Source organism: Neoarius graeffei, chromosome 23, assembly GCF_027579695.1.
Source record: "Neoarius graeffei isolate fNeoGra1 chromosome 23, fNeoGra1.pri, whole genome shotgun sequence".
In the NCBI taxonomy this organism is placed as follows: Eukaryota; Metazoa; Chordata; class Actinopteri; order Siluriformes; family Ariidae; genus Neoarius; species Neoarius graeffei.
This window is the reverse complement of record NC_083591.1, coordinates 4,207,032-4,234,835: the sequence shown is the minus strand read 5'-3', so window position 1 is coordinate 4,234,835 and position 27,804 is coordinate 4,207,032. Positions and strand designations below refer to the sequence as shown.

At 41.7% G+C, this 27,804-nt stretch overlaps 2 protein-coding genes across 3 annotated transcripts in view; both read right to left on the bottom strand.

Annotated features, from left to right (window-relative positions):
- Positions 1 to 849: 849 nt before the first annotated feature.
- Positions 850 to 18,424, bottom strand: urod (uroporphyrinogen decarboxylase). The gene is made up of 10 exons (XM_060905629.1): positions 18,181 to 18,424; positions 17,353 to 17,465; positions 10,240 to 10,319; positions 10,104 to 10,166; positions 9,757 to 9,954; positions 5,086 to 5,247; positions 3,343 to 3,480; positions 2,846 to 2,946; positions 2,685 to 2,751; positions 850 to 2,082 (listed from the first exon to the last, which is right to left on the bottom strand). Exons 1-10 carry the CDS (start codon positions 18,201 to 18,203, stop codon positions 1,918 to 1,920), a joined length of 1,110 nt encoding a protein of 369 aa, XP_060761612.1. The 5' UTR covers positions 18,204 to 18,424; the 3' UTR covers positions 850 to 1,917.
- Positions 18,425 to 19,621: 1,197 nt separating this feature from the next.
- The window catches only part of lyn (LYN proto-oncogene, Src family tyrosine kinase), a 30,905-nt gene continuing 22,722 nt past the window's right edge, over positions 19,622 to 27,804 (bottom strand). For both annotated transcript variants that reach the window (XM_060905628.1, XM_060905627.1), the window contains exons 10-13: positions 26,379 to 26,455; positions 24,549 to 24,702; positions 24,261 to 24,392; positions 19,622 to 22,382 (exon numbers count right to left, since the gene is read on the bottom strand). In XM_060905628.1, coding sequence (XP_060761611.1) covers positions 22,180 to 22,382; positions 24,261 to 24,392; positions 24,549 to 24,702; positions 26,379 to 26,455 — 566 coding nt within the window. In that variant the 3' untranslated portion in view covers positions 19,622 to 22,179. The remainder of the gene's footprint in view (positions 22,383 to 24,260; positions 24,393 to 24,548; positions 24,703 to 26,378; positions 26,456 to 27,804) is intronic.

The following is a 27,804-nucleotide window of genomic DNA, read 5'->3' as shown; positions in this document are numbered from 1 at the left end:
AAAATATATAGAGAGGATATTACATGGTGGTGCGAAGATATTAAGTTTATCTTCGACTGGTGAAAATTTTTAAAATAATTTCAAAATGAGAAGATAAACTTCATATATTCGCACAACCGTGACTGTGTAATATTCATTATATGGAAACGTTAAAAAAAATGCAAGTTAATCAAAAGAATTTTAATTTTGAACCGGTTCGCCATTTTGACAATGCACGTCTAGTCAGCGGGAAAATACTGGGAGTGATGTCATTGGAGTGAAATATCCAGACTTATTATCCATATAGGACACTTTTTTTGATGGAATAAAAACGTGTTCTATTCCCTTCTAGCGGGTTTCATTCATTTGGCTTGATAGCATGCAATATTGTTAGCATATCGCTTATCCTACATGTATTATTTCACTCTACCCAATGGAGAATGGGTGTTGAATATAGTTTGATATTGCATGGTTGTCAAGACATGACTTCACATGTCGAAGACATAAAACTTCCGCACTAGTGAGCGACTGGGACAATTTGTAAACAAACATAGCTGGCAGGTTCGTTTCGTTAAATACAGAAGATTTTGAGACAATTTTGAAAGAGAAAGATGCGTTGAACATCCAAAAGGAATGTGTATGGATAATAAGAATAATGGCTTTTTTTCGTGGTCTATCAGATATATTCCATTCAACTACTCGTCTTTGACTTGTTCAGTATCATGCTCCCTGACTGGAATATATTTGATATACCATGAAAAAAGCCAGCCAATAGAATTTAAATATGTCACTCAGATCCGCGATGCATTTCATATGAAAAATGTGAGTTTTTCAACACGAGAAGATAAACTTCATATCTGCAAGTCAACATGTGATTTTTCTTTTTATTATATTGACACATTCATGAACAAAAAGTCCCCAAATTTATCAAAACAACTCTCATCGAGTTCCTCACAAGTGACAGATAGAGATTTGTGTCACGTTTTTGGTTCTCCATGTCCCGGATGGAACTCAAATGAAAAATGAGTGGCAAATTTCCCAATAACAGTCTTGTCCAAATAGTGTGCGCACGCATAATAAATATATATATATATATATGAGAGAGAACCTAAAAGCAAAACTCCCGATGAGTGTAAAATGTGTTAGTAAATAATCCCACGTTATTTTTTTAAAAAGCAAATTTAAAAACAAGTGCTGGATAAAAACCCATCTATCTTAGGTAAATAAAAGACACAATTTTTGTTGTCCAGTGGTCAAGTGTTTGAGATCCAAAATAATTATATAATATTTTATATATATACATTTAAGCTCAAAGCAGAACATTATCATCATGCACATCAACATCACTTTTTCTTTTTATTCCACATTGAGAGGGCGGGGCCTCAGGGGGCAGACTACTAACAAACAGCACAAAAGATTTTGTTCATGTTTATGGAGTAGATTTAAAGAAACCCACTGTGTCCCGAACCACAGGCTTTAATCCAAACACACTGTGAACCGGCTCGACTGATCAATGACGTTTGTGGTAACCGGGGATGCTGTGTGAGTTATGGTAGTGTAAGTGTATTTTCCACAGCACTGTTTCTTTAAGCCTTTGTGCTTGGGTTTGCTTCTGATCCATCAAATAAATAAGTACATTTCTATGAAGTTCTCTCTTTATTTGGTTGAACAGAAAAGCATCTTAATTAATTAATCACCCTACATGAATAAAAACTTCATTTTTACCTTTTTTTTTGGTTCAGACTTGATTGTAAATCACATATTGGTCACTAAAATTCTACAACACACTAAAATCCGAACCTTGACAGTCAGTCATCACACATCACTCCTGATCAAATCAATAACTTCAAAAAAAAAAAAAACCCAGGTCCAGAATAGCTGTGCGTGTGTGTAGTTCTGATGTCTATTTCTGTCTCTGCTCAGATGGAGTGGAGCATCTTATTTGTGGTTGATCAGTCGGCGGGAGTGTGTGTGCACGGCCTCCACAAACGCACCCACACTCTCAGGATCCATGTCAGGGTACAAACCGTGGCCGAGGTTGGCGATGTAACCCCTGGTGCCGAACGCCTCCACCATTGTCTTTACAATGTCAGAAATGCGCTCCTAAACAAACACATTTGTGTTGGTTTATATTGTGCATTTCTTCCTGCATGCCTAGTTCTAATGCTTGTTAACCAAAACAGTGCATTTAAAAAAAAAAAGTTTAGATAAAAACAGAATTTTTAAATTTTTCACTTCTAAATATTGTTCATCAGTCAAGATATGTTTGAGGTTTACGATTTTTTTTTTAGGTTTGCACTCAAGCCATGAAGCTGTTGTAGCCAACAAGTAAAAGTAGAAGCTGTGAGCTTCCTGTTTAGAATCATGCAACTTGCATGTATGAAGGGGAAAAAAAAAAAAACACCTCAGATGTGAATCTCTGAGTGTCACCTGAAAGAGTCGACTCTCAGAACTGATTCAAATATCTAACTCAAGGAGTCGACTCGTTTACAAATGACACATCACTTGTGGTTAATTCTACCTGCTAAACTGCCATAACCTTCACCTCGAATACGAATGGCTACGGACACGTACAGCGGTTTGAAGTAAAAGTATTAGTACCCCTTGCTGGAAAAGAGGCTTCTAACTGAAGTTCCTGTTCTTTTCGGGCATTATTGCAGCTAGGGAGCATTTATTTAATATATTGTCCGAGTTTAAAGTGTTACCTTCGTAGCATACAGTGCACAGGGGTCCATGTTCCCTTGCAGACTGACTTTGCCTCCAGTCCTCTGCCTGTGAAACACACACACATGGATATAAACCCCCGGCACAGTATTTATTTATGGGAAATAGAATTGGGATGTACCATGACGTAGGGGTGACTCACCGTGCCACATGGGGGTCAATGGTCCAATCCAAGCCCACCACCTCATAGCAGGTCTGGGAGAGGTCTTCCAGAGCGTAATGTCCGTCCTTCGCAAACACAATCTGATCCAAAGCAAAAACAGGGCAATATTAGTAGACTCAACCCAAACGTTTACCCAATACTTACACCTAGTGCTCAGGATCAGCAAGTACAGCATGTTCTTGAAGAGCCAACATTGCTGACAAAGAAAATACAGTACCAAAAAAAGATTTTACATACACACTTTTTTTATATATATATCCTGTTATTTTTCTCTTGAGACACGCACCATGCAAAAGTACAGAGCCAAGGAAAGGGGGAGGAGGACTTTTTTTTTTTTTAAATAAGGTCAGTGTACTTCCAGGTCAGTTTGGCAACACAGAAACAGGGCTGTCATGGAGGCTAAATAAATGCATGTAAACAGGAGAGGATATATCAGATCAAACTGAAATGTGAAGACACGAAGACCCTTCACCCACCATGGGGACGTTATCCAGTCCTGTCTCCTTGAGCCTGTCCTTTACTCTGCGTGCGATGTCCCTGAGGTACGGCAGAGCGAACGCTTCAAATTCCACCGGGCCAAGACAGCCAGCATGGGATTCAAACACCTGCAGGGCCTGAAGCACACGCGCACACACACACCATCATTTCTACACAGGTGCCTACATTGCTAGCGAAAAAATCCTAGCAGGCAGAAAAAAAAGCCGCAGCCACTTTGGTGCAAGGTCAAAGAAAACACGTAAACAACAGTCATATTCCAGTGTGACCTTTATTTAATAATTAGCATTCTCCTTCATTTTTGTTTTTGGCTCACAAAAATGTGAAAATCCACCGACAGAACAAAAGCAACCACTATGGGAAGTAAATGCACATCTTTCACATCCCATGATCCTCTGCTGATGTGCTTTATCAGCAAAGCATGACATATGGAACTATTCCAGTCAAAATGTGGCCAAAATATTAAGGCTGATGCAAAAACAACATAAAAAAAAAAACACCTTGTATAAGGATAATTATCAAGACAAAACTTCATTCAGGCTTTGCCGGTTTCGATTTAAAAGAAAAAAATATATATATCCTTTAAAACGTATTGCTGGGTTTCAGTCACATGACTTTTCTTAACGGAAAGTTTGACCAGAAGTGAAATAGCTGGTGGTCTAAACGGCTGCCGTAGTGCAAACAACTAGCGGTAACTTATCAGAGTACGCTCGTAATCTAGAAGCCACTGCTGGCTTTAGATATATTCAGAAAATTACTCTGTGCAACGGAATCAACCCCTACAGTCTGGGAAAGAAGGATTTGTCATACGATCTCGAAAACCACCCTTCAGTCAAGTTCCCCGCCATCTCAAACTATCTGGGTGTTGCAGACGTTCTCCTACACCGCAAAACAGATGAAAGCCTGGAAGAGTATGGAGGCTTACAACTTTTTTGTATGTGGCTGGGTAAAGGACCTCGGGATCAAGTCGCTGCCCAATGAATCCTGGATTGTTTTTGCCCGTGTAAGTATGGGGTTTTTTTTAAGCTTTTCGTTCATGTCTTTACAACAAAGCGCAAACAAACAACAGTTGGCTTGATTCTCACTTGTGTTGGCTCTTATCCCTCAGGTAAATCATTCACAAAGATCATCAGAAACCCCTTTAAAGACCTGGATCTGAGTTAAACAAGATGGAGAAGTGATCACGGCACATTGTAACTGTATGGCTGGGGAAGAATTTTGTCGTGACCATCATGCATATGGACTTTGTGAGGAGGAAACAAAGAAACAGCTGGGGACTTTAGCGCTTCGTGACTAAAAAAAGTACCGTAAAATAATGACACATAGCAAGAAACGTATTGGAGAACACTAAGGACAGAGCTGAGAGGGAAATACAAACCTTTCCCCAAGTGATCACTGCAAACTCGAGCATCCTTCGACTCGGCTCCCTTCGATTTCACTGAGAGGTTCACTGAAAAGCGGCCTTTCTCAACGTCTTTTTGTGAAATCTTGTGTTCGTTCACCCTTTTTTATTAGTTCACGGGGAACCCTGAAGAAACTTATCAGTTTCACAGTTTGATCAAATAACCTAAAACGATGCAAGCGTAAGGCATTTTTCATGCGAGCAATACACCTCCATACAAACGCTTTGTCAACTGAGCTTTGGTAGACCACCAGCTAAAGTTTTCAATAACTAAATGAGGCGGGTGTGACGTCACGTGAAACCCAGCAATAAAACTTCTCACCTGAGCGCCAGCTTTGACCTGGCCCAGCAGGTACTCCACAATGACGTCAGTGAGGCGTTTGAGGAGGGAGTGACTGGCCTCGGGGTGTCTGTATAACCAGCGCTTTGCTTTCGAGTGCGTGGTGGAGCCGCCGCCTTCGATCATGTAGGACATCAGAGTCCACTGCACAGGGGAGAAACATACGGAGTCTTCAGGACGTGTTTCATTATTTATTATATAGATTTAGGTACTGCCTAAAAGCGGAGCTCCCATCTGTTTCTGGGTTGTAGAATTTTCTTATATCAAAGCCAGCCTCTTTTGTTTTATTTCTTTACCAGCTAACACTGGCCACTTGGCAGCGTGTATGACTGGCAATTACTAACACTGGCCACTAGGCGGCGTGCATGACTGGCAATTACTAACACTGGCCACTCGGCGGCGTCTATGACTGGCAATTACTAACACTGGCCACTAGGCGGCGTCTATGACTGGCAATTACTAACACTGGCCACTAGGCGGCGTCTATGACTGGCAATTACTAACACTGGCCACTAGGCGGCATGCATGACTGGCAATTACTAACACTGAGCACTAGGTGGCGTGTCTCATCTCATCTCATTATCTCTAGCCGCTCCATCCTGTTCTACAGGGTAACAGGCAAGCTGGAGCCTATCCCAGCTGACTACGGGCGAAAGGCGGGGTACACCCTGGACAAGTCGCCAGGTCATCACAGGGCTGACACATAGACACAGACAACCATTCACACTCACATTCACACCTACGGTCAATTTAGAGTCACCAGTTAACCTAACCTGCATGTCTTTGGACTGTGGGGGAAACTGGAGCACCCGGAGGAAACCCACACGGACACGGGGAGAACATGTAAACTCCGCACAGAAAGGCCCTCGCCGGCCACGGGGCTCGAACCCGGACCTTCTTGCTGTGAGGTGACAGCGCTAACCACTACACCACCGTGCCTAGGCGGCGTGTATGACTGGCAATTACTAACACTGGCCACTAGGCGGCGTCTATGACTGGCAATTACTAACACTGGCCACTAGGCGGCATGTATGACGCAATTACTAACACTGGCCACTAGGCGGCGTGTATGACTGGCAATTACTAACACTGGCCACTAGGCGGCGTCTATGACTGGCAATTACTAACACTGGCCACTAGGCGGCGTGCATGACTGGCAATTACTAACACTGGCCACTAGGTGGCGTGTATGACTGGCAATTACTAACACTGGCCACTAGGCGGCGTCTCATCTCATCTCATCTCATCTCATTATCTCCAGCCGCTTTATCCTTCTACAGGGTCGCAGGCAAGCTGGAGCCTATCCCAGCTGACTACGGGCGAAAGGCGGGGTACACCCTGGACAAGTTGCCAGGTCATCACAGGGCTGACACAGAGACACAGACAACCATTCACACTCACATTCACACCTACGGTCAATTTAGAGTCACCAGTTAACCTAACCTGCATGTCTTTGGACTGTGGGGGAAACTGGAGCACCCGGAGGAAACCCACGCGGACACAGGGAGAACATGTAAACTCCGCACAGAAAGGCCCTCGCCGGCCACGGGGCTCGAACCCGGACCTTCTTGCTGTGAGGCAACAGCGCTAACCACTACACCACCGTGTCTAGGTGGCGTGTATGACTGGCAATTACTAACACTGGCCACTAGGCGGCGTGTATGACTGGCAATTACTAACACTGGCCACTCGGCGGCGTGTATGACTGGCAATTACTAACATTGGCCACTAGGCGGCGTCTGTGACTGGCAATTACTAACACTGGCCACTAGGCGGCGTCTGTGACTAGCAATTACTAACACTGGCCACTAGGCGGCGTCTATGACTGGCAATTACTAACACTGGCCACTAGGCGGCGTGTATGACTGGCAATTACTAACACTGGCCACTCGGCGGCGTGTATGACTGGCAATTACTAACATTGGCCACTAGGCGGCGTCTGTGACTGGCAATTACTAACACTGGCCACTAGGCGGCGTCTGTGACTAGCAATTACTAACACTGGCCACTAGGCGGCGTGTATGACTGGCAATTACTAACACTGGCCACTAGGCGGCGTCTATGACTAGCAATTACTAACACTGGCCACTAGGCGGCGTCTATGACTGGCAATTACTAACACTGGCCACTAGGCAGCGTGTATGACTGGCAATTACTAACACTGGCCACTAGGCGGCATCTCATCTCTCATCTCATCTCATTATCTCTAGCCGCTTTATCCTTCTACAGGGTCGCAGGCAAGCTGGAGCCTATCCCAGCTGACTACGGGCGAAAGGCGGGGTACACCCTGGACAAGTCGCCAGGTCATCACAGGGCTGACACATAGACACAGACAGCCATTCACACTCACATTCACACCTACGGTCAATTTAGAGTCACCAGTTAACCTAACCTGCATGTCTTTGGACTGTGGGGGAAACCGGAGCACCCGGAGGAAACCCACGCGGACACGGGGAGAACATGCAAACTCCACACAGAAAGGCCCTCGCCGGCCACGGGGCTCGAACCCAGGACCTTCTTGCTGTGAGGCGACAGCGCTAACCACTACACCACCGTGCCGCCGCATCTCATCTCATCTCATCTCATTATCTCCAGCCGCTTTATCCTTCTACAGGGTCGCAGGCAAGCTGGAGCCTATCCCAGCTGACTACGGGCGAAAGGCGGGGTACACCCTGGACAAGTTGCCAGGTCATCACAGGGCTGACACAGAGACACAGACAACCATTCACACTCACATTCACACCTACGGTCAATTTAGAGTCACCAGTTAACCTAACCTGCATGTCTTTGGACTGTGGGGGAAACTGGAGCACCCGGAGGAAACCCACGCGGACACAGGGAGAACATGTAAACTCCGCACAGAAAGGCCCTCGCCGGCCACGGGGCTCGAACCCGGACCTTCTTGCTGTGAGGCAACAGCGCTAACCACTACACCACCGTGTCTAGGTGGCGTGTATGACTGGCAATTACTAACACTGGCCACTAGGCGGCGTGTATGACTGGCAATTACTAACACTGGCCACTCGGCGGCGTGTATGACTGGCAATTACTAACACTGGCCACTAGGCGGCGTGTATGACTGGCAATTACTAACACTGGCCACTAGGCGGCGTCTGTGACTGGCAATTACTAACACTGGCCACTAGGCGGCGTGTATGACTGGCAATTACTAACACTGGCCACTCGGCGGCGTGTATGACTGGCAATTACTAACACTGGCCACTCGGCGGCGTCTATGACTGGCAATTACTAACACTGGCCACTAGGCGGCGTCTGTGACTGGCAATTACTAACACTGGCCACTAGGCGGCGTGTATGACTGGCAATTACTAACACTGGCCACTAGGCGGCGTCTATGACTGGCAATTACTAACACTGGCCACTAGGCGGCGTCTGTGACTGGCAATTACTAACACTGGCCACTAGGCGGCGTCTATGACTGGCAATTACTAACACTGGCCACTAGGCGGCGTCTATGACTGGCAATTACTAACACTGGCCACTAGGCAGCGTGTATGACTGGCAATTACTAACACTGGCCACTAGGCGGCGTCTAAGACTGGCAATTACTAACACTGGCCACTAGGCGGCGTCTGTGACTGGCAATTACTAACACTGGCCACTAGGCAGCGTGTATGACTGGCAATTACTAACACTGGCCACTAGGCGGCGTCTAAGACTGGCAATTACTAACACTGGCCACTAGGCGGCGTCTAAGACTGGCAATTACTAACACTGGCCACTAGGCGGCGTCTAAGACTGGCAATTACTAACACTGGCCACTAGGCGGCGTCTATGACAGGCAATTACTAACACTGGCCACTAGGCGGCGTCTATGACTGGCAATTACTAACACTGGCCACTAGGCGGCGTGTATGACTGCAATTACTAACACTGGCCACTAGGCGGCGTATATGACTGGCAATTACTAACACTGGCCACTAGGCGGCGTGTATGACTGGCAATTACTAACACTGGCCACTAGGCGGCGTGTATGACTGGCAATTACTAACACTGGCCACTAGGCGGTGCGTATGACTGGCAATTACTAACACTGGCCACTAGGCGGCGCGTATGACTGGCAATTACTAACACTGGCCACTAGGCGGCGCGTATGACTGGCAATTACTAACACTGGCCACTAGGCGGCGTGTATGACTGGCAATTACTAACACTGGCCACTAGGCGGCGTGTATGACTGGCAATTACTAACACTGGCCACTAGGCGGCGTGTATGACTGGTAATTACTAACACTGGCCACTAGGCGGCGTGTATGACTGGTAATTACTAACACTGGCCACTAGGCGGCGTGTATGACTGGTAATTACTAACACTGGCCACTAGGCGGCGTGTATGACTGGCAATTACTAACACTGGTATGGTGGAGGCACAGGACCGAAACCATCAGAAAACAACTCGATGGGTTTCTTTATGTATCCACACTCTATGCCTATGGGGCTCCGCTCACAGTTAGTGTTTTAAAAAGAAAAAAAATCATGATAACTTATTACATCACACACACGCAGCCTCCATTCCCATGTGTACGACTGCTTCCATCAGGGTTCTCATGCTGCTTTCTTATTCTCTCTTATTGTGTCGTCATTCCAGAGAAGAAAAACCTACTGATCACACAGTGTAACTGATTTAATCACCGGAGCTCCGCTGAAGCCGATGAGAGGAACTTTGCCTTCCAGTTTGTGCCTCGTCAGCGTGATGGCCCTGAACACATAACCCAGCTCGGGCTCTACATCCACTTTGGACCGAAGTCTCTTCAGATCATCCGGATCCTTCAGAGGTTCTGGGAATGTTGGACCTTTTCCTGCTACCATCTGCACATCCATACCCAGAGCCTACCGACACGGACACACCCACAATTAGTGAAAGTCACAACATTTGGAGATATTTATGTTGCATTATCGTACCACACACATTCGTTAAAATTGTTCTAAGAAAGCAGGTTTCAGTTCGGGTTCTGCTTTTAACATAAGTATTGTTTTACCTGCGGCACCACCAGGATGTCTGAGAAGATGATCGCAGCGTCGAACGGGAATCGTCTCAGCGGCTGCAGGAAAATACGACACTTAGTAATTTACCTCAATCATTTTAGGGCTTTAGGTGTGTTAAAAGGTGCCGACCTGCAGCGTGAGCTCACAGCAGTCTTCTGGAGAGCGGCACGTCTCAAAAAAGTCTCTCCCTGCTCTGAATTCTCTGAACTCTGCCAAGAAAAGTCACATTTTTAAATTGTCATTGCGTGTAGATATCCATACAGCATGCACATGCACGCACACACACACACGGTAGGTTCAGTGCTGTACTGGGAATAAAAACAGCACCATCCAAATAATATCTGCTCCATGATAATGCTTTTACATTGAGGAAGGAGAAGAGGGGTGACAATCAGAGGTGCACAAAGAACCCAACTTCATTACTTTAGTCAAAGTGCAGAGCCCGCTGGTTAAATGCTACTCCGATACAAGTGAAAGTTCTCCAGTCAAATTTTTACTTAAGTACTTACTTTTAAAAATACTTAAGTATTAAAAGTACATTTTCTGTCAACGCATCGTTGTATTATTGCCACAACGCTTATAATACCTCATGCCTCTGAAACAACTGACTGGATTATTTTGTGAATTCACAAAATGAACGCATGCTGTGCATCATGGTGGCTTAATATTAAGCTAGCTAGTCAGTGACGCTCAACTTGACATGCTAGCAAACTCTTTTCCAACTCAAAATCATATTGGCGAGCTAACGTTACTAGAAAAGAAAGATTTCTACATTCTGTTTATTTGGCGAGATTATGCTAAAACCTATTTCTGAAAGGACTTCAGATAAGTTAACATTATTCATGCTAGCATAACTGTTTTTACATACTAACTAACAGTGTCCAAGTTAACTAGCTGCGTGTTGACGTTAGCCGTGGACAAAGCTACAGCGACTTGGCGGGCAAATCCATAAAACGTCATTTGACTAACCAGACTGCATAGCTATTGCAATGTTATTGCTAGCTCTAAAAGCACAGACAACTTCATTGCAAGCTTTCTCTCGGAATAAAATGTTTAGCTCCCTCAATATGCTCCCGCAGGTTGGACGGCGAGTTTTTGTAGGCTGTGATGTGGTTCGTTTTCGGCAAACGAAGCAAACGTTTAAAGGTCCCATGGCATGGTGGTTTGTTGACGCTTTAGACGGGCTCGTGGAGGTTTCTGGATGTTATATCCGCAGCCTTTCTCGAAATGAACCCTCGGTACGTAGATATAGCCTCCTGGGAGAAAGCCCCATTTCAGCGCTTTTCCCAGTGCGTCATTTTGCTAATGAGAAGCAGGAGGCGGGGAAGGGTAGACGGTGGGGGCGTGCCATAGGGGGAGGGGGAGGGGCTGCCGTCTGCCTCCCAAGCCGGCCGAGAGCGCTCCTCGTCGGGCACGGCCAGGCGGGCGAATGCCCTGGTCCGTCCGCCCTGTCTAAAAAAAAATGGTACAACTCAAGCCCATGTACCTAGCTAACTGCAGGAAGCGGTTAGCTGCACAGCTAATGTAGCCATTGCTAGGCTAACGCACCAATTTTAAAACACGGCAAAACGACCAGTTATTCATTTACTTGTTTGGTGTTTGTTGCTGATGCGGCAGGGATGCTTGGTACGGACCCAGGCTTCAGTGACAGTTGATGTGCAAAACCTGCCCTGTACTGTCCCAAGTTGTGGAAACATTCATCAGGAAAATGCTTCTGACAAACATACACCGTCTTAGGTAGACTCGATGGCGTATTATTGAAGTAAATAAAATTAAGCCACTGCGTCCTCAGGGGCTCTCCCGTCGGCAGTAAAAACAGACTCCTTTCTGTGTTGTCACATCCATGTACAGCGCAATTTCCATGTTGTGTCTTCTATGGGCTCCTCACTACAAAATGTAGTCATGTGTTCTGCGCATGCGCAGTAGGCTTCGCGCATACGCAGTAGGCTTGGTAGGACAAACAGCAACTTTTGAGTTGGGTGGGCAATCCATACAGTGGGTGGGAATCCAGAGGGGGGGGCGTGGGGATCATCTTCCTTGCTGACGTACGCAAGGGAAGAGTTTATCAATGCGCCGTTTTGATGCGCCATTCTCAAATGTTGGGCATAGTTTGGTTTACACATTATGAAATTTCTAGCCACTGGGGTGACTTAAGAAGGTCAGAGGAACTCATTTTAACGTTAAAAAACCTCAGAAAGTGAAAATTTCATGCCATGGGACCTTTAAAACGAAATGAATCTTTAATCCTTTCAGAAAACTGAAACATGGGCCATGGGTGCGTTCATTCCCCAGAAGAACCGCCTCCTTTCATTCTGCCATCAACTGATCGTGTTAAATAATGCTGCTGAGAAATCACGGAACTCGATTTTATACAGTCTATGGATGTGACGTGACCCTAGTGATTACTGATCATCTATCTCAGTGTCACCTGCAAAAAAACAAAACAAAAAAAATCCACTTTCAAAGCTGCTTCATAGTAATGAGGACCTTGATAGAAATGTAGTGGAGTAAAAAGTACGATATTTGTCTTTCAAATGTAGTGAAGTTAAAGTCATAAGTTGGCAAAAAATTAATACTTAAGTACAGTACTCAAGTAAACGTACTTTGTTACTGTCCACCTCTGGTGCCAATATATCGTACAGAGTAACATATGAGCTACAGTCAGTAATTATTCAAATTCAAATACACTTTATTTGTCCCCAAGGGGCAATTTAAACATCTGTAAAGTGAAATACTTGGTCAGTTCAGCGAATAAACTGTCAACTTGGACAAAATCTAGTTAGTCAGTCAGTAAGTTACTAAAGTGAGGAAGTATGCTCAGAAATGATTTAAGTAAACAAGTTAGTTACTGAGTATGTAAACATATACGGTACTGTACAAAAGTCTTAGGCACCCTATTTTTTTTCCATACAATCTTTGTCATGGATTTCTATTTTATGACTTCTACATTATCGAGTGGGCGGCACGGTGGTGTAGTGGTTAGCGCTGTTGCCTCACAGCAAGAAGGTCCTGGGTTCGAGCCCCGTGGCCGGCGAGGGCCTTTCTGTGCGGAGTTTGCATGTTCTCCCCGTGTCCGCGTGGGTTTCCTCCGGGTGCTCCGGTTTCCCCCACAGTCCAAAGACATGCAGGTTAGGTTAACTGGTGACTCTAAGGGTGTTTTCACACCTGGTCCCCTTTAAAGGAACCAGACTCAGTCCTCTTTAAGTGGACCAAAAAGTGGACCAACAGAAAAAGAACTCAGTTCTTTTTGTGTTCACACTGTGAATTTATTACAAAGAGGACTGGGTTCTCTTTCTGGTCCAGTTAAGCTTTGATGGGGCCTCAGTCCTTTTTCTGTTCACACCAGGTCCTCTAGAGCCCTCAGACCCCCAGTGCACGGAATTCTGGGTAATTTTCTCTTGAATCAAAATGTCTGCTGCCATGCTTGCCCTGCTGTATTCTTTGATCAAAATAGTGCGGATTAAGGAAAATAAAATTATATATTTATATATATTAATAAATTTTATATATATATATATATATATATATATATATATATATATATATATATATATATATATAAATAATATAGTTATATTATTGTGGCCGACTCATCAGTCAGTAAGTTCAGAGAACTGTAAAGCAGCTGTGGTAAGTTCCAAAAGGAAGTTGAGGTTCCCTGCTACAGTCACGTGACCAACTATGGCAAACGAAGAAGGTTAAACTACAGTGAAAAAGGCGAAGTGAACCTGGTGCGCTTTTTGTTCACAATGCGCAGATTAGGCGAACCGTACCGTTGATTTTTAGCGAACCGTACTGAGACCACCTCCTGAGGTGGTCTCAGTTCGGTTCGCTTTAAAGGGGTCTGGGTACGGTTGGAGTGTTCACATATGCGCAAAAAATGCTGAGTCATCGATCTGAGTTCGGTTAGATGGCTGAAAGGGACCAAGTGTGAAAACACCCTAAGACTTTTGCTGGCTGGATCATATTAAATCTTGAGTTGCAGAGCAGCGCTCTCGCGGGGCTTTCATTCGCAAACACTGGAATAACTATTGGACGAAATGGTCATTGGACGAAGTGTCCTGATCCCCTCATCTCCTCTCTGTACTAAGCCTCAGAGTTTCCTCACCCTCTTTCCGAATCACGGACGGAATTCTAAAAAAAAAAAAAAAATCGGAACATGCCACGGTCACAAGTACTGTTGTGACCACAACCATATACAGCACAAGATATGGCAGAGCTAAAAGAACGCTTAAAGCAGTGGAAAAACAAAGAGAGTTGTGCATGCGTGACTACGTTTTGTATGGAATGTCGCTTGACCCCGCATTTATATCTCCACCAACATGGCCGACAACCGGGTTTCTATTTTTGCTTTAACGTCACTTGCAAGTCAAGGATTAAGACTAATAGACATAAAACAATAAAAATACATCAAACAAACAACAGCTGTATGGTACAGTACAATCGGTTTTGGTTTGTTTCCTTGGCTGTTTGCGTATTAATCCTTCAACAGAATATTACACTCGGTGTTTTTCTGCCACTTGTTCAGTTGGCGCTAGAACTTTCTTGTCTAGAAGTTCAGCACTTCATGTTCCTGACTCTTGCACTCACTGTACGTCGCTCTGGATAAGAGCGTCTGCTAAATGCCATGTAATGTCAAGAAAAAATATCATACGTATACTAATATGTTCAGAAAAAACTGCTACCACTAAGAGACACTGAAAGCAAGACTGTAAACCTGGACTTTAAAACTTTTCTTCAAGCTGTTCACTGAATCTGATGAAACCTAATGTCAAGTCACTGGGGAGATGATTTCAAAGTGGAGGGACACGGACAGCACACACACACACACACACACACACACACACACACACACACACACACACACACACACACACACTCCCCCTGTTTACTTTCGTCATTAGTCCTTGATTTCACCATGAATTAAAAAATATACTCAGCAGCTTCTCCTGCCTCTATGTAAAGCCTGGGACATGAGCATGACCCGTTCACTCTACAATGACTCCTGGAGTTCAGTGGTGACCTGTACGGTCTGTACACAGGACTATACGGGTGATTCTCATGAAGCTGTAGTGAACATGTCCAGGACGCATTTTCCAAAATCAATACTTAATTCACATAAACTCTGATATTCTGTGTAAAGAAAATAGGGAGCACTGTATGGACAAATGGTTTTCATCATCATATAAACTAATTTTTATATCAATTAAACAAAAAAATCTATGGAAATTCTCATTACCGTTATGTGTCCGCATCCCTTTTTTTAATGTTTACTTTAAATCATATAAAAATTCCTAATTATATAAAAAAAATTAAACAGTGTAAAGTTATTTTAAAACATCTATATTTATGCATAATATTAATATTTTTTGTGTTGAACAAAAAAAGGTACTTGATTTTAAACAAAATAACTGTCCGCACCAAATGTTTCTCATTACCATTTCATGATTTCACCCCCCTATAAAAAGTACACCGTGCCTTTAAATTGATCAGCTATCGCATGATGCATCACTTCAGATACAAGATTCGAAATGGAGACAAGGTCAGTTGCTCACTCTTCTCTTACTTTGTGATATTTATGTTAATGTTGCTAAATCTGTCCTCAGTTACACTGTCTATTATTACCGTTATGGTTTAATACTCATTACTTTTAAAAATTAAAAAATATATTATTTTATGATTATTATCACAATATAAGGCTTTAACATGTGGCAAAGTTATAGGTTGCTAGCATTTCAGGTTATTTGTGAAATTAGCCAAGAGTATCTCATTACCGTTACTCAATATTCTCATTACCATGCACTGTGAGGGCAATAAATAAATGTCAAAAAATATATAAAGTAATTGTCATGGACTGTGCTGTTCATTTAATGGGATATTTTGTGGAAATATGAAATTGTCAAAAAATGTTTTTAAGTCATGATCTAGCTTCATCATTTACTGTAACAGTGATGAGAATTATTCTGGCTCATGTAAGCCTCAAATAAGAATAAAATTCCATTAAAATATTTTTCCATTAAAAAAAGATCAACATAGTAAAGTTCACACTATTTTAGGCTCTCAACTTGAAAAAATACTGAAATGAGGTGAAAAACTTTTTATGTTAATGTGAAGGTCTTCATGAGAATCACCCATACATAGTTTGCACATGACGTCACAGAGTCGGGGATTCCCTAGTGGCGGCCATCTTGTGGGTCAAGCTTACCGTACGGATCACTGAGCACACATTGTAACGCGCGAGTACAAAGTCTTCAAAAGAACCCAAGCAGGCTATTTAAAGCTAGCAATGGTACACACCTGTTGTATTCACGGCTGTCGTAATAGGTCAGATGACGTCAAGCGGAGCTTTTATGGAATTCCCACTGTACGGGAGCACAAAGGCAAGCAAACAAAGAAACTCAGCATACAAAGGAGAAATCTATGGCTTGTGAGAATCAACCGCAAGGATTATCAGCCTTCCAAACACAGCAAAGTCTGCTCCGATCATTTTATAAGTGGTAAGTTGTTTAAATAAACAATCAGTTGTGTTTAAGTTTGGTTTTGGAAACCAAAACATCGTGTAAACAATCTCTGGAGAATGCCTAACTGGAACCGCTGAGTGTACGTTTACATTGTAATTTACACTTAATATCGCTCGTTTGTCACGTTTCTATTTGACACTTGTCACTTCACTCACGCAAGGGTCATTTAAACATTTTAGGTCTATTCTGTATGATTTGATTTGTGTTTAATCAACTTATTACGGTTGCATAACATTCAACAGTCTATTTAATGCTAGAATACATAAAGTTGTATATATCAGACAGCCTTTAAAGTTTGATGAAGTCAGTTTCAGGCTTTGGAGCAGGCTTTGGCAGTTTCAGGCTTTGGCAGCCCTGTGTAGTCACTTGAAAATGCATCTTTGTCCACTTCGTAGGGGTCAATTCCCCCAATCAAGGCCAGTCTGGCTGCATACCGTTGTCGTGAGATGTCGTCTAATGTATCTATATACTTCTGTTTGCTTGATTTTGCCGACATTGATCTTTATTTTAGAAAACTTTCTATATAACTTCATAAATTCGTCCGAGATAATGTAGCCGGTAATGGCGATGGTCCGTTTTGTTTGACCCGCAAGATGGCGGCTGGAGGGCTTTCCCTGGAATGCCGTGACGTCAGTGAAAACTATGTATAGAGAAAGCGACAGATTGACAGCACTGACGTCAACATGGAACCTGCGATGTTATTATTCAGACCCATGCGTACCTGGCAGGTAACGTCCCGCTTGCCGCATGCACCACACCGGAACGTGTCCGACCTCTTCACCTCGGGCTGCTCGCAAAAACGTGTCATTTTTCAGCTCGGGGAAGTCTTTTGGGCTGTGAAGTGAAACAGTGCTATTAGAAAGGTGCATGACTCAAACTCTTGATTCCTACAATGCACAGAGAGAGAGAGAGAGAGAGAGAGAGAGAGAGTTATCATCTCCCAGTTCAGCTGCCTCTCCCTCTTTCTTATTGTAATCACAATCAACAGTTTGAAGGTGGAGAGAGAAGATAAGACCTTCTAACGGTCCAATTCCTCATGAAGTCACACTGCAAGCAGGGTCAGGTTTAATGCACTACAAACAGAGCTCTTTATTATTCTCACAGGCATGATTATAACATTAATATATTTAAAAAAAAAATCAGACATGGAAAACAGGCAAATTTTGCACTCTTCGAAGTCTGATCAGATCTAACAGAGCGCTCTTTATAGTCACAGGCATTGTCTGAACATCTAATAGGATAAAAACTAAATTTTACACCCTGATCTGGTAAATTCTAGATAAAAATGGGACAGTATTGATGCTCAGGCTTTATAATTACACATAAACTTCTGGGTTTGGGGTTTTCCTTTCCAAATCTAGTCATCAGAAAGGAAGGAAATCTTTCTATTATAATAATAATAATAATAATAATAATAATAATAATAGTCACGTGACTGATCACTCAAGCTGAGCCTTTTCTCTGAAATCCCCATCATGTAAACGAAATTCACACACAGAGACAAACTCAACACATTTCTCCTGTCACTCAGGAAGAGAAATAAACTCACTGGATGCGATCGTCTTTATCCATCGTGGAAAACTCGTCCAAAGAGCGACTCAGCAGCGTCTTCGCCTCAACTGACTCCTAAAACCCGGCTGTAGCCGAAATATACCCCTAATCCCTACATGTGCACTACACAGGGAATGGAATAACGGTTTCCACACTCTACACAGTGCACTACATGTCCAATAAGAAGCGTTTTTGTGATTTAACCGACGTTACGCCTCCAAGCGCATGGGCGCCGCCATTTTGAAACGGTCACATGACCAAGACTGGGCGGGGTTAAGGAAGTATTGGTGGTAGAAGGGGCTGACTGCAGTCAGGGTTATTTATTAACGGTTTTATATCATTACTCAATGTTATAATGCAAATTTAACAAATACGTTTTATAATTATAAAATAATTAATAAAATTGTACATTTCTGCATATTTTTAAATCTTATTTTCAATAACAGACTTATAAAGCACTTCTCTATCCTGGCTTATTTACAGTTTATTTTTTACATTTCATTTAAGAATTAATTCCCCTCCCCCCCGTGATTTTTCATTACTAATATATTATACATATAGCAATAGCAATAAATATTGATTATAGATTATATAATTGCCTGCATCCATAATGCATTAATAATAATAATAATAATAATAATAATAATAATAATAATAATAATAATAATGAATCATTATTTTGCATTTAAACTAAACATTTTCTGTGTAAAATGTTTATATTTTGGATCAAAAATGACTCAGGCAAAGCAAGTTTATTTATTTATTCATTTGTATAGCACATTTCATATACACAAAGGTCATTCAAAGTGCTTTACATCAAAGAAAAGATTAAACGAAAGAAGTGAAATTAGTAGCACTAATCATACTAATGGATGCAAAATGAATGCCTTAGTGTTTATGACTATTTATTGGAAATCATTATTATCTCATCTCATCTCATTATCTCTAGCCGCTTTATCCTTCTACAGGGTCGCAGGCAAGCTGGAGCCTATCCCAGCTGACTACGGGCGAAAGGCGGGGTACACCCTGGACAAGCCGCCAGGTCATCACAGGGCCGACACATAGACACAGACAACCATTCACACTCACATTCACACCTACGCTCAATTTAGAGTCACCAGTTAACCTAACCTGCATGTCTTTGGACTGTGGGGGAAACCGGAGCACCCGGAGGAAACCCACGCGGACAACATGCAAACTCCACACAGAAAGGCCCTCGCCAGCCCCAGGGCTCGAACCCAGGACCTTCTTGCTGTGAGGCGACAGCGCTAACCACTACACCACCATGCCGCCCATCATCATTATTATTATTATTATTATTATTATTATTATTATTATCAGTGTTTGTATCTCTCATCAGCAAAAAAAAAGCAAATATTAAACTTCAGTCAGACTCAAAGTTTAATCAGTTTATTTTAAAAAATGCAAAAAAGTGCAGCACATTATATCAAAACAGCAAGTGTAATATTTCTACACCATGAATTTATGTACAGCAAACAATCTCAAAAAACAATATTTAAGATCGATAGAAGAAGAAGATTTAATTGCAACTGAATAACAACAACAACATAGTACCTGCATTAATTTAAATTATTCCAGGACTCAATCCATTTTAGTAGCATCAGTCTTTCTTATATAACACACACACACAGTACTATGCAAAAGTCTTAGGTCCCCTATTTTTTTTTTTCACACAAACTTTGTTATAAATTTCTGGCTTCTACATTATCGAGTCAAAACATTACAAAAACATTTTAAAGTTCCAAATGTTCTTTTTTCCAGCACAAAATTAAATGTTACAGAAAAAAAATTGAACAGCATATTCCATAAGAGAGCACTTTTCAGATTAAAAATGAAAACATAATGAAGGCTGCTGGGTTTTGGTGTAAAATGAAGAAGTGAGTGTGACAGTCAAAGTGTCCAGAAGAACTGTGGCTGGTTCTGTAAGATGCTCAGGAAAACCTACAGATCATTTCCGCATAAAACTGACCTCACTGGAGCTAAGACTACTATTTTTTTTTTAAAGCAAAGGAAATTTCATCTCACACCAAATATTGACTTTGTTAATGCTGAAACATTTCATTATTTTTCAGCCATTTTTGTTCGACAGCATTTCTTTACATGCGCCCAAGACTTTTGCACAGTTCTGTACGTATAGATATATCCTCAAACCTCAGTGCATCTTAAATCATGTCCTTCATATGATACACTGTTCACTTTTCCGTGATCTTCCATGACATTAACTTCATGATGTGTCAAACTCCAGTCTCTAAACTTTGAACTTTTGACCATGAGCCTCCTAAGAGCTATGAGAAATCACCTCAGTGCAGTATTGTGATGTCCATTATGGCAAATTGTGTGGGGGAAAAAGTTCCATTGAAAAATAAAGAGTTCTTCATGAGAAACTGCAGCACAAGATCGAACCATGATCCCTGCTGTCAGTGTTATGTATGTTAAATATTTAACATATAATTACAAACCATTCAGGTCACAAATGATTGCTTTGAAAATGAAAATATTTGGCTCAATCTCTCCGCCTTCATTTATAATACTTTAAATGAATCAGTATGTTAATAAATCATCCCTTAACTAGAGGGAAATGGACTGGAGATCATCCTCAAGACCAAGTTCAATACAATATTGTGTTTAACATGTGAGTTTGTAGTCGGTGGTGTTGGGGAGGCCATCTTTTTGCAGTGTCGTATCATTTGACTCCTTGAACCAAGATTTGACTCCTTTGATTCTTTTTTTTGCTCTAAATTGGACAAAGATAAATTTGACCATTTAAGAAGCATTTTTCAAATAAATAAATAAATGATGACATAAGGGATGTAAGTCACATGGTTCGGTGTTATATCTGCTCTGTTTGTATGGAATGTTTTAAAATTGGATTTATTAACATGCAACTGTTAAATATCAACGTTCAGGTGTTGAAAAGAAATTTCTCGTAAGGAATTTTGATTAAATTACATTGCAAGAGTAATGGTACTGCCTGCGAAGAAGAAGAAGAAATGGTTCAGATATGCAAATACCTTAAGAGTTGACTCAGAGTCGATTCATTCATGAACCATGTATCACTATGAGCTAAGGTTCGATGATTAACACACATGAATCAGTCAGCTGCATTATTTTTGGTAACTATTTCTAACGTACAGTATTTTAATGATGATGGATGGAAAATTAATGGTTATGGATTCCGTAAAAACTTGCAATTATAATACTGGCAATGCTGGATTTCTGTTCAGTGAAGATATCAGAAATTTATTGCTGTTCTATATTTCTGTATGTTTTTTTAATTATGAAATGATGCTGGATTTTTGCTCAGTGAATGTTTCAGAAGTGGCGGATTATAAACTCATCGTTATCGTAGCTGCATGCAATTCAGTCTTCTTTAATAGTGGGATTATGATTATAAGAATGTTCATAAAAAATTCACATATTTATCATTTTACAGGCAAGCAGATAAAACTTCAATTTGAAGAAATTGTTTTGATCTTGCTTAAATGTAAGCAAGCTGGGAGATAAAAAAAAATTATATATATATATATAATATCTATTTACATGTATACATTATTTCTTCCTGATGCATGACTGTCCTTACATTTACACTGGTTAATCATAATTTAATTCAGCTGAATTACAAAGGACGCAGCTCAACATGGCCGAGTCAAAGGCATACTACTCATATCTGACCATGGTACACACACATTCACACCTATGGGCAATTTAGAGCCACCAATTATCCTAACCTGCATGTCTTTGGACTGTGGGGGAAACCAGAGCACCCGGAGGAAACCCACACAGACACGGGGAGAACATGCAAACTCCGCACAGAAAGGCCCTCGTCAGGCGCTGGGCTCGAACCCAGAAACTTCTTGCTGTTAGGCAACAGTGCTGACCACTACACCACCATGTTGTGTAAGTATACATTTCCTTTATACAAGGTCCTTTTGATGAGTATAAATAATGTCAGAGCAGCAGGATGGGAACTCTGGGCTCATGGCTGCTGCTGGTACTGGCCCTCAGTAGCCGTGTAGAAGTCATCCAGGACGCTCTGCATGTAGTCAAAGGTGGGTCGGTCTTCAGGTTTATTTTTCCAGCAGGTGCTCATGATGTCGTACAGCTCAGTGGGACAGTTTTCAGGCCGTGGCATGCGGTAGCCACGCTGCACAGAGGACATGACCTCACCGTTGCTCATTCCTAAGCAGAGAAAATGAAAAGTGACCAAAAGGTAAAAACATTTCTAAAGAGCTACACTGTCAGAAACAGGGGGAATCCATTTCTGTCCCCCAAAGTACAATCTACACTAATTTACCCCTTCGGGCTCATTACCGGACCTTATGTGTACCTTTTTAGGGCCAAAAAGGTACACACATGTCCCCAATTAGTATATAAACGGTACAAATTTACCTGTACCTTAAAGGGTACTGACCCACTGACAAGCCGTAGTACGCCTAAAGGTACAATAATGTACTTTATTTTCTGAGAGTGTACTCAGCTCTGAATTTGCTATCCCTTGCACAGGAATCTGTTTTGAGAAAATCTTAATCTCGTCTATTTATTTCCCACGGATTGGATTTATATCCTGTATTATTCTTGTGTATATATGCAGGCTTGTACTGTAGCCAATTTCAGCGTAAACTCCTGTGAATGGAGTCTCGTTCAGCATATATTTGAAAATGAGCACCATTTCGCAGACTCCCACTCAAGGGCGGGGCCTAGGGGAGGTGGCCCACCCACATCTGATTAGAGGATGTTATTAATATTCTTGTTATTTATTTATTTAAATTAAAAGAAATACGTATCATGATGTAGAGAGGTACCAAATGGTCGACTCTATATGTTTGCTTTTCCATAGCTCGCGGGGCTAAGCGGAGCCACGTCATTATGTCGCTGCATACGTCATTACGTCGTTGTATACGGAAGTTACGGCGCTACGTTTGCATAAACCTTGGCGCGAATATCAAAGCAAAAACAACACGGCAGAAGCAGCAGCGGCAACAACAACAACAACAATAATAAATTACTTCGCGTTTGTACAGCTGCTGCTTCTCGTCGCTTAAAAATGGCGATCTTTTGCGGTCTTGTTATTGTTGTTGGTCTTAACAACTCCGCCCCCCCGCTGATGTAAGCGGTGCTTTCCTCTGGCCCAGCAGAGAGTTGGTGCTAGCCTGGAACCGGTTTTTCTGGCCCCAGAGCCAGTTCTTTGTCAGTGGAAACAGAAAACCCGGTTCCAAACTAAGCACTGGCCCCGAACCAGCCCTGGAACTGCTTTGGTGGAAAAGGGGCATATGTGAGCATGGGCTTTGCACGGTTCAGGATGATTTTAACCAGTAGGTGGCGCTTTGAGCCGTTTTCAGCTCATAAAATGCTGGTTTTCATTTTTTTAAAAATAGTAATTTGGCAATATTTTGTCAAACACCAGCAGTAATGTGTCTCATCACAGATCATTTAGCTTACAATGATTAAATAATTTGCTTTTCCACTAGGGGCAAAATAAAGCAATAATATAACAATTTCAGTGAAAAGGTTAAATTTAATGCTGTAACTATGCAAACTTTCAGAAGGACTAATTTAGGAATTTTTCAGCACTAGGAACACCTAAATTAGTTCTTCAAAATAAAATAAAATGAAATAAAAATGTTTCTATTCATGATTCATAATCCAAATTAAGTCCATTTCAGTTCCAGGTTGTAACACTGACATTTGAAAAAACAAAAAACAGTTGAATCAGAGTGAACATTTCAATCTTGTTATAGATTCAAGATTTAAAAAGTGTATTGCCACGTGTACAATATGCGACACTGTCATATTAATCTTATATTATTGTCCTCAGGGTCATATGAGAATTCTGGGCTTTAAAAATGACATTAAAGGCCAAACAAAGTCTGAGAACATTTCAGTCAGCTTAGTCGACTCTTTTAGATGCTGCTCTTCTCCAGCAGAAGGCGGCGCAGCACTAAAAGCTTAATTTGCAATTAATCACTACTCACTGAGAAATAAATAACAACTTTAGGAGATCAGTCAATGATTCAAGAAAGAAAAAAAAAACCCCACACATACATTTATATTCATTACCTGGATAAGGGATTTTCCCGTACGTGATTATTTCATAAATGAGAATGCCAAAAGACCACATGTCAGACTTGATGGTGAAGGAACCGTAATTGATGGCCTCCGGTGCCGTCCATTTGATGGGGAACTTTGCTCCTATAAGACACATTTATCAAGCCTTTAACACACTGTGAATGATTTAAAGAGGAAAAGGCAAAAAAACCCCTCTTAGGCTGAGAATGACCTTGAAAATCTGTAGAGAAGTGTCTTCTGATCTTATAAATAATCAAACACACACACACACACACACACCTTCTCTGGCTGTGTACTGGTCATCCTCGATGACTCTGGCTAAGCCGAAGTCTGCGATTTTACACAGCAGGCTCTCAGACACCAGCACGTTGGCGGCTCTCAGGTCTCGGTGGATGTAATTCTTCTTCTCGATGTAGGCCATGCCTTCTGATATCTGCACACATGATCATATCATAAAGACTGTAAATCCCCAAGAAATAGTGTCGACAAACCTTGAGGATGTAAACTCTCCTTCCAGTGTTATCTTGCATGGCGGATTTTCCATATAAACACTTAAAACGTGTGTACTTGTCAATATTTTCCGTAAAGAGATGTTTATTTAACATTGAGGGAAGGAGTCTCCAGTGTCAGCTCTTTGTACCATTCATTACATTACATTACAGGCATTTAGCAGACGCTCTTTTCCAGAGTAACCTACAACATACCCAGAGCAACCCGAGGAGCAGTTATGGGGTAGGTACCTTGCTAAAGGGCACTTCAGCCATTCCTGCTGGTCTAGGGAATCAAACCGTCAACCTTTTGGTCCCAAAGCTGCTTCTCTAACCATTAGTAAATGAATATTGCTTATGTTGCTCAGTGCATGTGTAAAAAATATTGAAAGTCTAAAGTGAAGTGTAACTGGACCAGCTGTTTACACTCCTATTCATCAGGAGGTTGTGAGTTCAAAGCCCAGGATTGACAAAAAGCCACTATTAAGAAGCACAAAGCACAGTTATGATCTGTGTCTCTCTGAATAAATGAATAAACATCCTGTGAAAACCACTGATCTCTGCATGTTTATTACTGTCTGTATGGTCTGCACAGAGACACGAATAAAGTTTCTCTTCTCTTTCAGTGTCCCCGTTCCCTCTCAGAAACGGGATGTCGAAAGCTTGGTTTCACAAAAAGCAACTCCAAGCAATGTTAGAGAAATCTGAAAGTGAAATTTAATTTAAAAGTTCATACTGGGGCGGCATGGTGGTGTAGTGGTTAGCGCTGTCGCCTCACAGCAAGAAGGTCCGGGTTCGAGCCCCGTGGCCGGCGAGGGCCTTTCTGTGCGGAGTTTGCATGTTCTCCCCGTGTCCGCGTGGGTTTCCTCCGGGTGCTCCGGTTTCCCCCACAGTCCAAAGACATGCAGGTTAGGTTAACTGGTGACTCTAAATTGACCGTAGGTGTGAATGCGAGTGTGAATGGTTGTCTGTGTCTATGTGTCAGCCCTGTGATGACCTGGCGACTTGTCCAGGGTGTACCCCGCCTTTCGCCCGTAGTCAGCTGGGATAGGCTCCAGCTTGCCTGCGACCCTGTAGAACAGGATAAAGCGGCTAGAGATAATGAGATGAGATGAGAAGTTCATACTGTCAGACACTTTCTGAAAATCCATACACACACAGACAGACAGACAGATAGATAGATAGATAGATAGATAGATAGATAGATAGATAGATAGATAGAGTAGATATCAGTCTTTAAATCAAGTCATTCAGCAAAGTGTGAAACTAACATACAATCAGCACTTACTACTTCTACTACTACTACTACTACTAATAATAATAATAAAACCAGGTCATCAAAACATCTTTAAAATAACTTTGAAGCAGTTGAACTGTTTTAACGTTTCGTCCCTAAACAAGTGAAACTCTGTCTTCGGTTACTTTATAATGACAAACTTCAGACCAAAGATCTGGTTCCTCTTTTTTTAATGGAAACAGTGACATCAGCGTTTCCAAATACTGCACACAAGTACACCCCAGATGCCCAATGTTACAACATGAGAGAAAAGAGGAAGGAGACAAAAAATAACAAAAAAATTCTCCAGAGAGCAGAGAGCAATCTTAGCGTTTTTTTTTTTACCTGAGCGGAAAAATCAATCAGTTTGGGAAGCTGTAAATTGGAGCCGGCGCTGCTCTTCAAGAAATCCAACAAGCTACCTGGAAAGAGAATGGGGGACAAAAAACATCAACCCATTATAAAGATTTTTACATCACAATAATGGCTAACAACAACATAATATATTATTATTTTATTCTATCCACATTCACTGGATATGTGCAATCATGCGCTCTGATTGGCTACTCTACTACTAGGATATCAGCTCATATACCATGAGTAGAGAAAAACAAAATGTCAATAATTTTTAAAAATATGTTTACAGGTTTACAGTGCCTTCCATAATTATTGGTACGTCTTGTAAAGATTTGTCAAAAAAAATTTAGAAAAAAATCCGTCTTTTGGTGAAGTTGCTTCATCTCATGCTGAAAAAATGAGAAAAATCATCTTCATTTTAACTGAAAAATTTATTCAGAGGAAAAACAAGAAATAAATTTTCAACAAAAACACATGTGCCACTATTATTGGCACCCCTGGAAATGACCGTGAACACAATGTCACTGAGGCATGTTTTCTATTTTAATTTAAATTGTACATGTTTAAGTTGATTGGAGTGTGTAGGAACTTTCAAGCTGTAATCCATGACTTCCTGATTAACTGGGGAACAAATATGAGGTGACACAGAGGCCAAATTCCCTTACCCTGTGTCCGAACTTGCTCCCTACTCACTACATAGTGAGGACGCCATTTTGTAGTGCTGTCCGAAACGATAGTGAGGATTATTACACCCTATATAGTGCACTCAAAGTATCCCACAATACATCACGAGAAGTAGTGTACAACCAATGGTCACTAACCAAAGCAATATATCCCATCATGCATTGCGGTCACGCTGGAAGAAATAAAATTAAAAGTCTGAAATTTGATTTAATAAAAGGCAGCATCAAAGAAGAAAGTATTCAGCCTTGATTTAAAAGAACTGAAAGCTGCAGGAACTTTGTATTGATTAATGTGGGAAATACGCTCAGTATAATATGGATTTATCACAAAAATACATGCATGTGTTTATTATTTTGAAAACCCACCAGCTGGCTGATCTGGCACTTTTTAATTGTGCGACAGTAATGACGTAAATACCTGCACAATGGACTAGTGTCCGAAAGCGTTTTTTCATTTTACCAATGAGCTCACTGTATAGTCCTCTATATAGTAATTCCCTATGTAGTGAGTAGGGAGTAGTGAACGAGTGAGCGATTTCGGACACAGGGTTAGTCATCCAATCATGGAGGGCACCGTATGTGACACGCTCACCATAGAAATTCCTCTAAACTATTTGTTACTATAGAAACGTAATATAACATATTAGAACATGTGCATTAATAAACCTGTACTGAATATCCAAGCTGTGCTGTTCATCTCATCTCATTATCTCTAGCCGCTTTATCCTGTT

Coding starts and splice junctions, on each gene's coding strand:
- urod (XM_060905629.1), bottom strand. CDS start 18,203: ATGGATAAAGACGATCGCATCCA. Junction 17,466..18,180: donor GATAAAGACGATCGCATCCA/GTGAGTTTATTT, acceptor TTCACTTCACAG/CCCAAAAGACTTCCCCGAGC. Junction 2,752..2,845: donor ATTGACCCCCATGTGGCACG/GTGAGTCACCCC, acceptor TGTGTTTCACAG/GCAGAGGACTGGAGGCAAAG.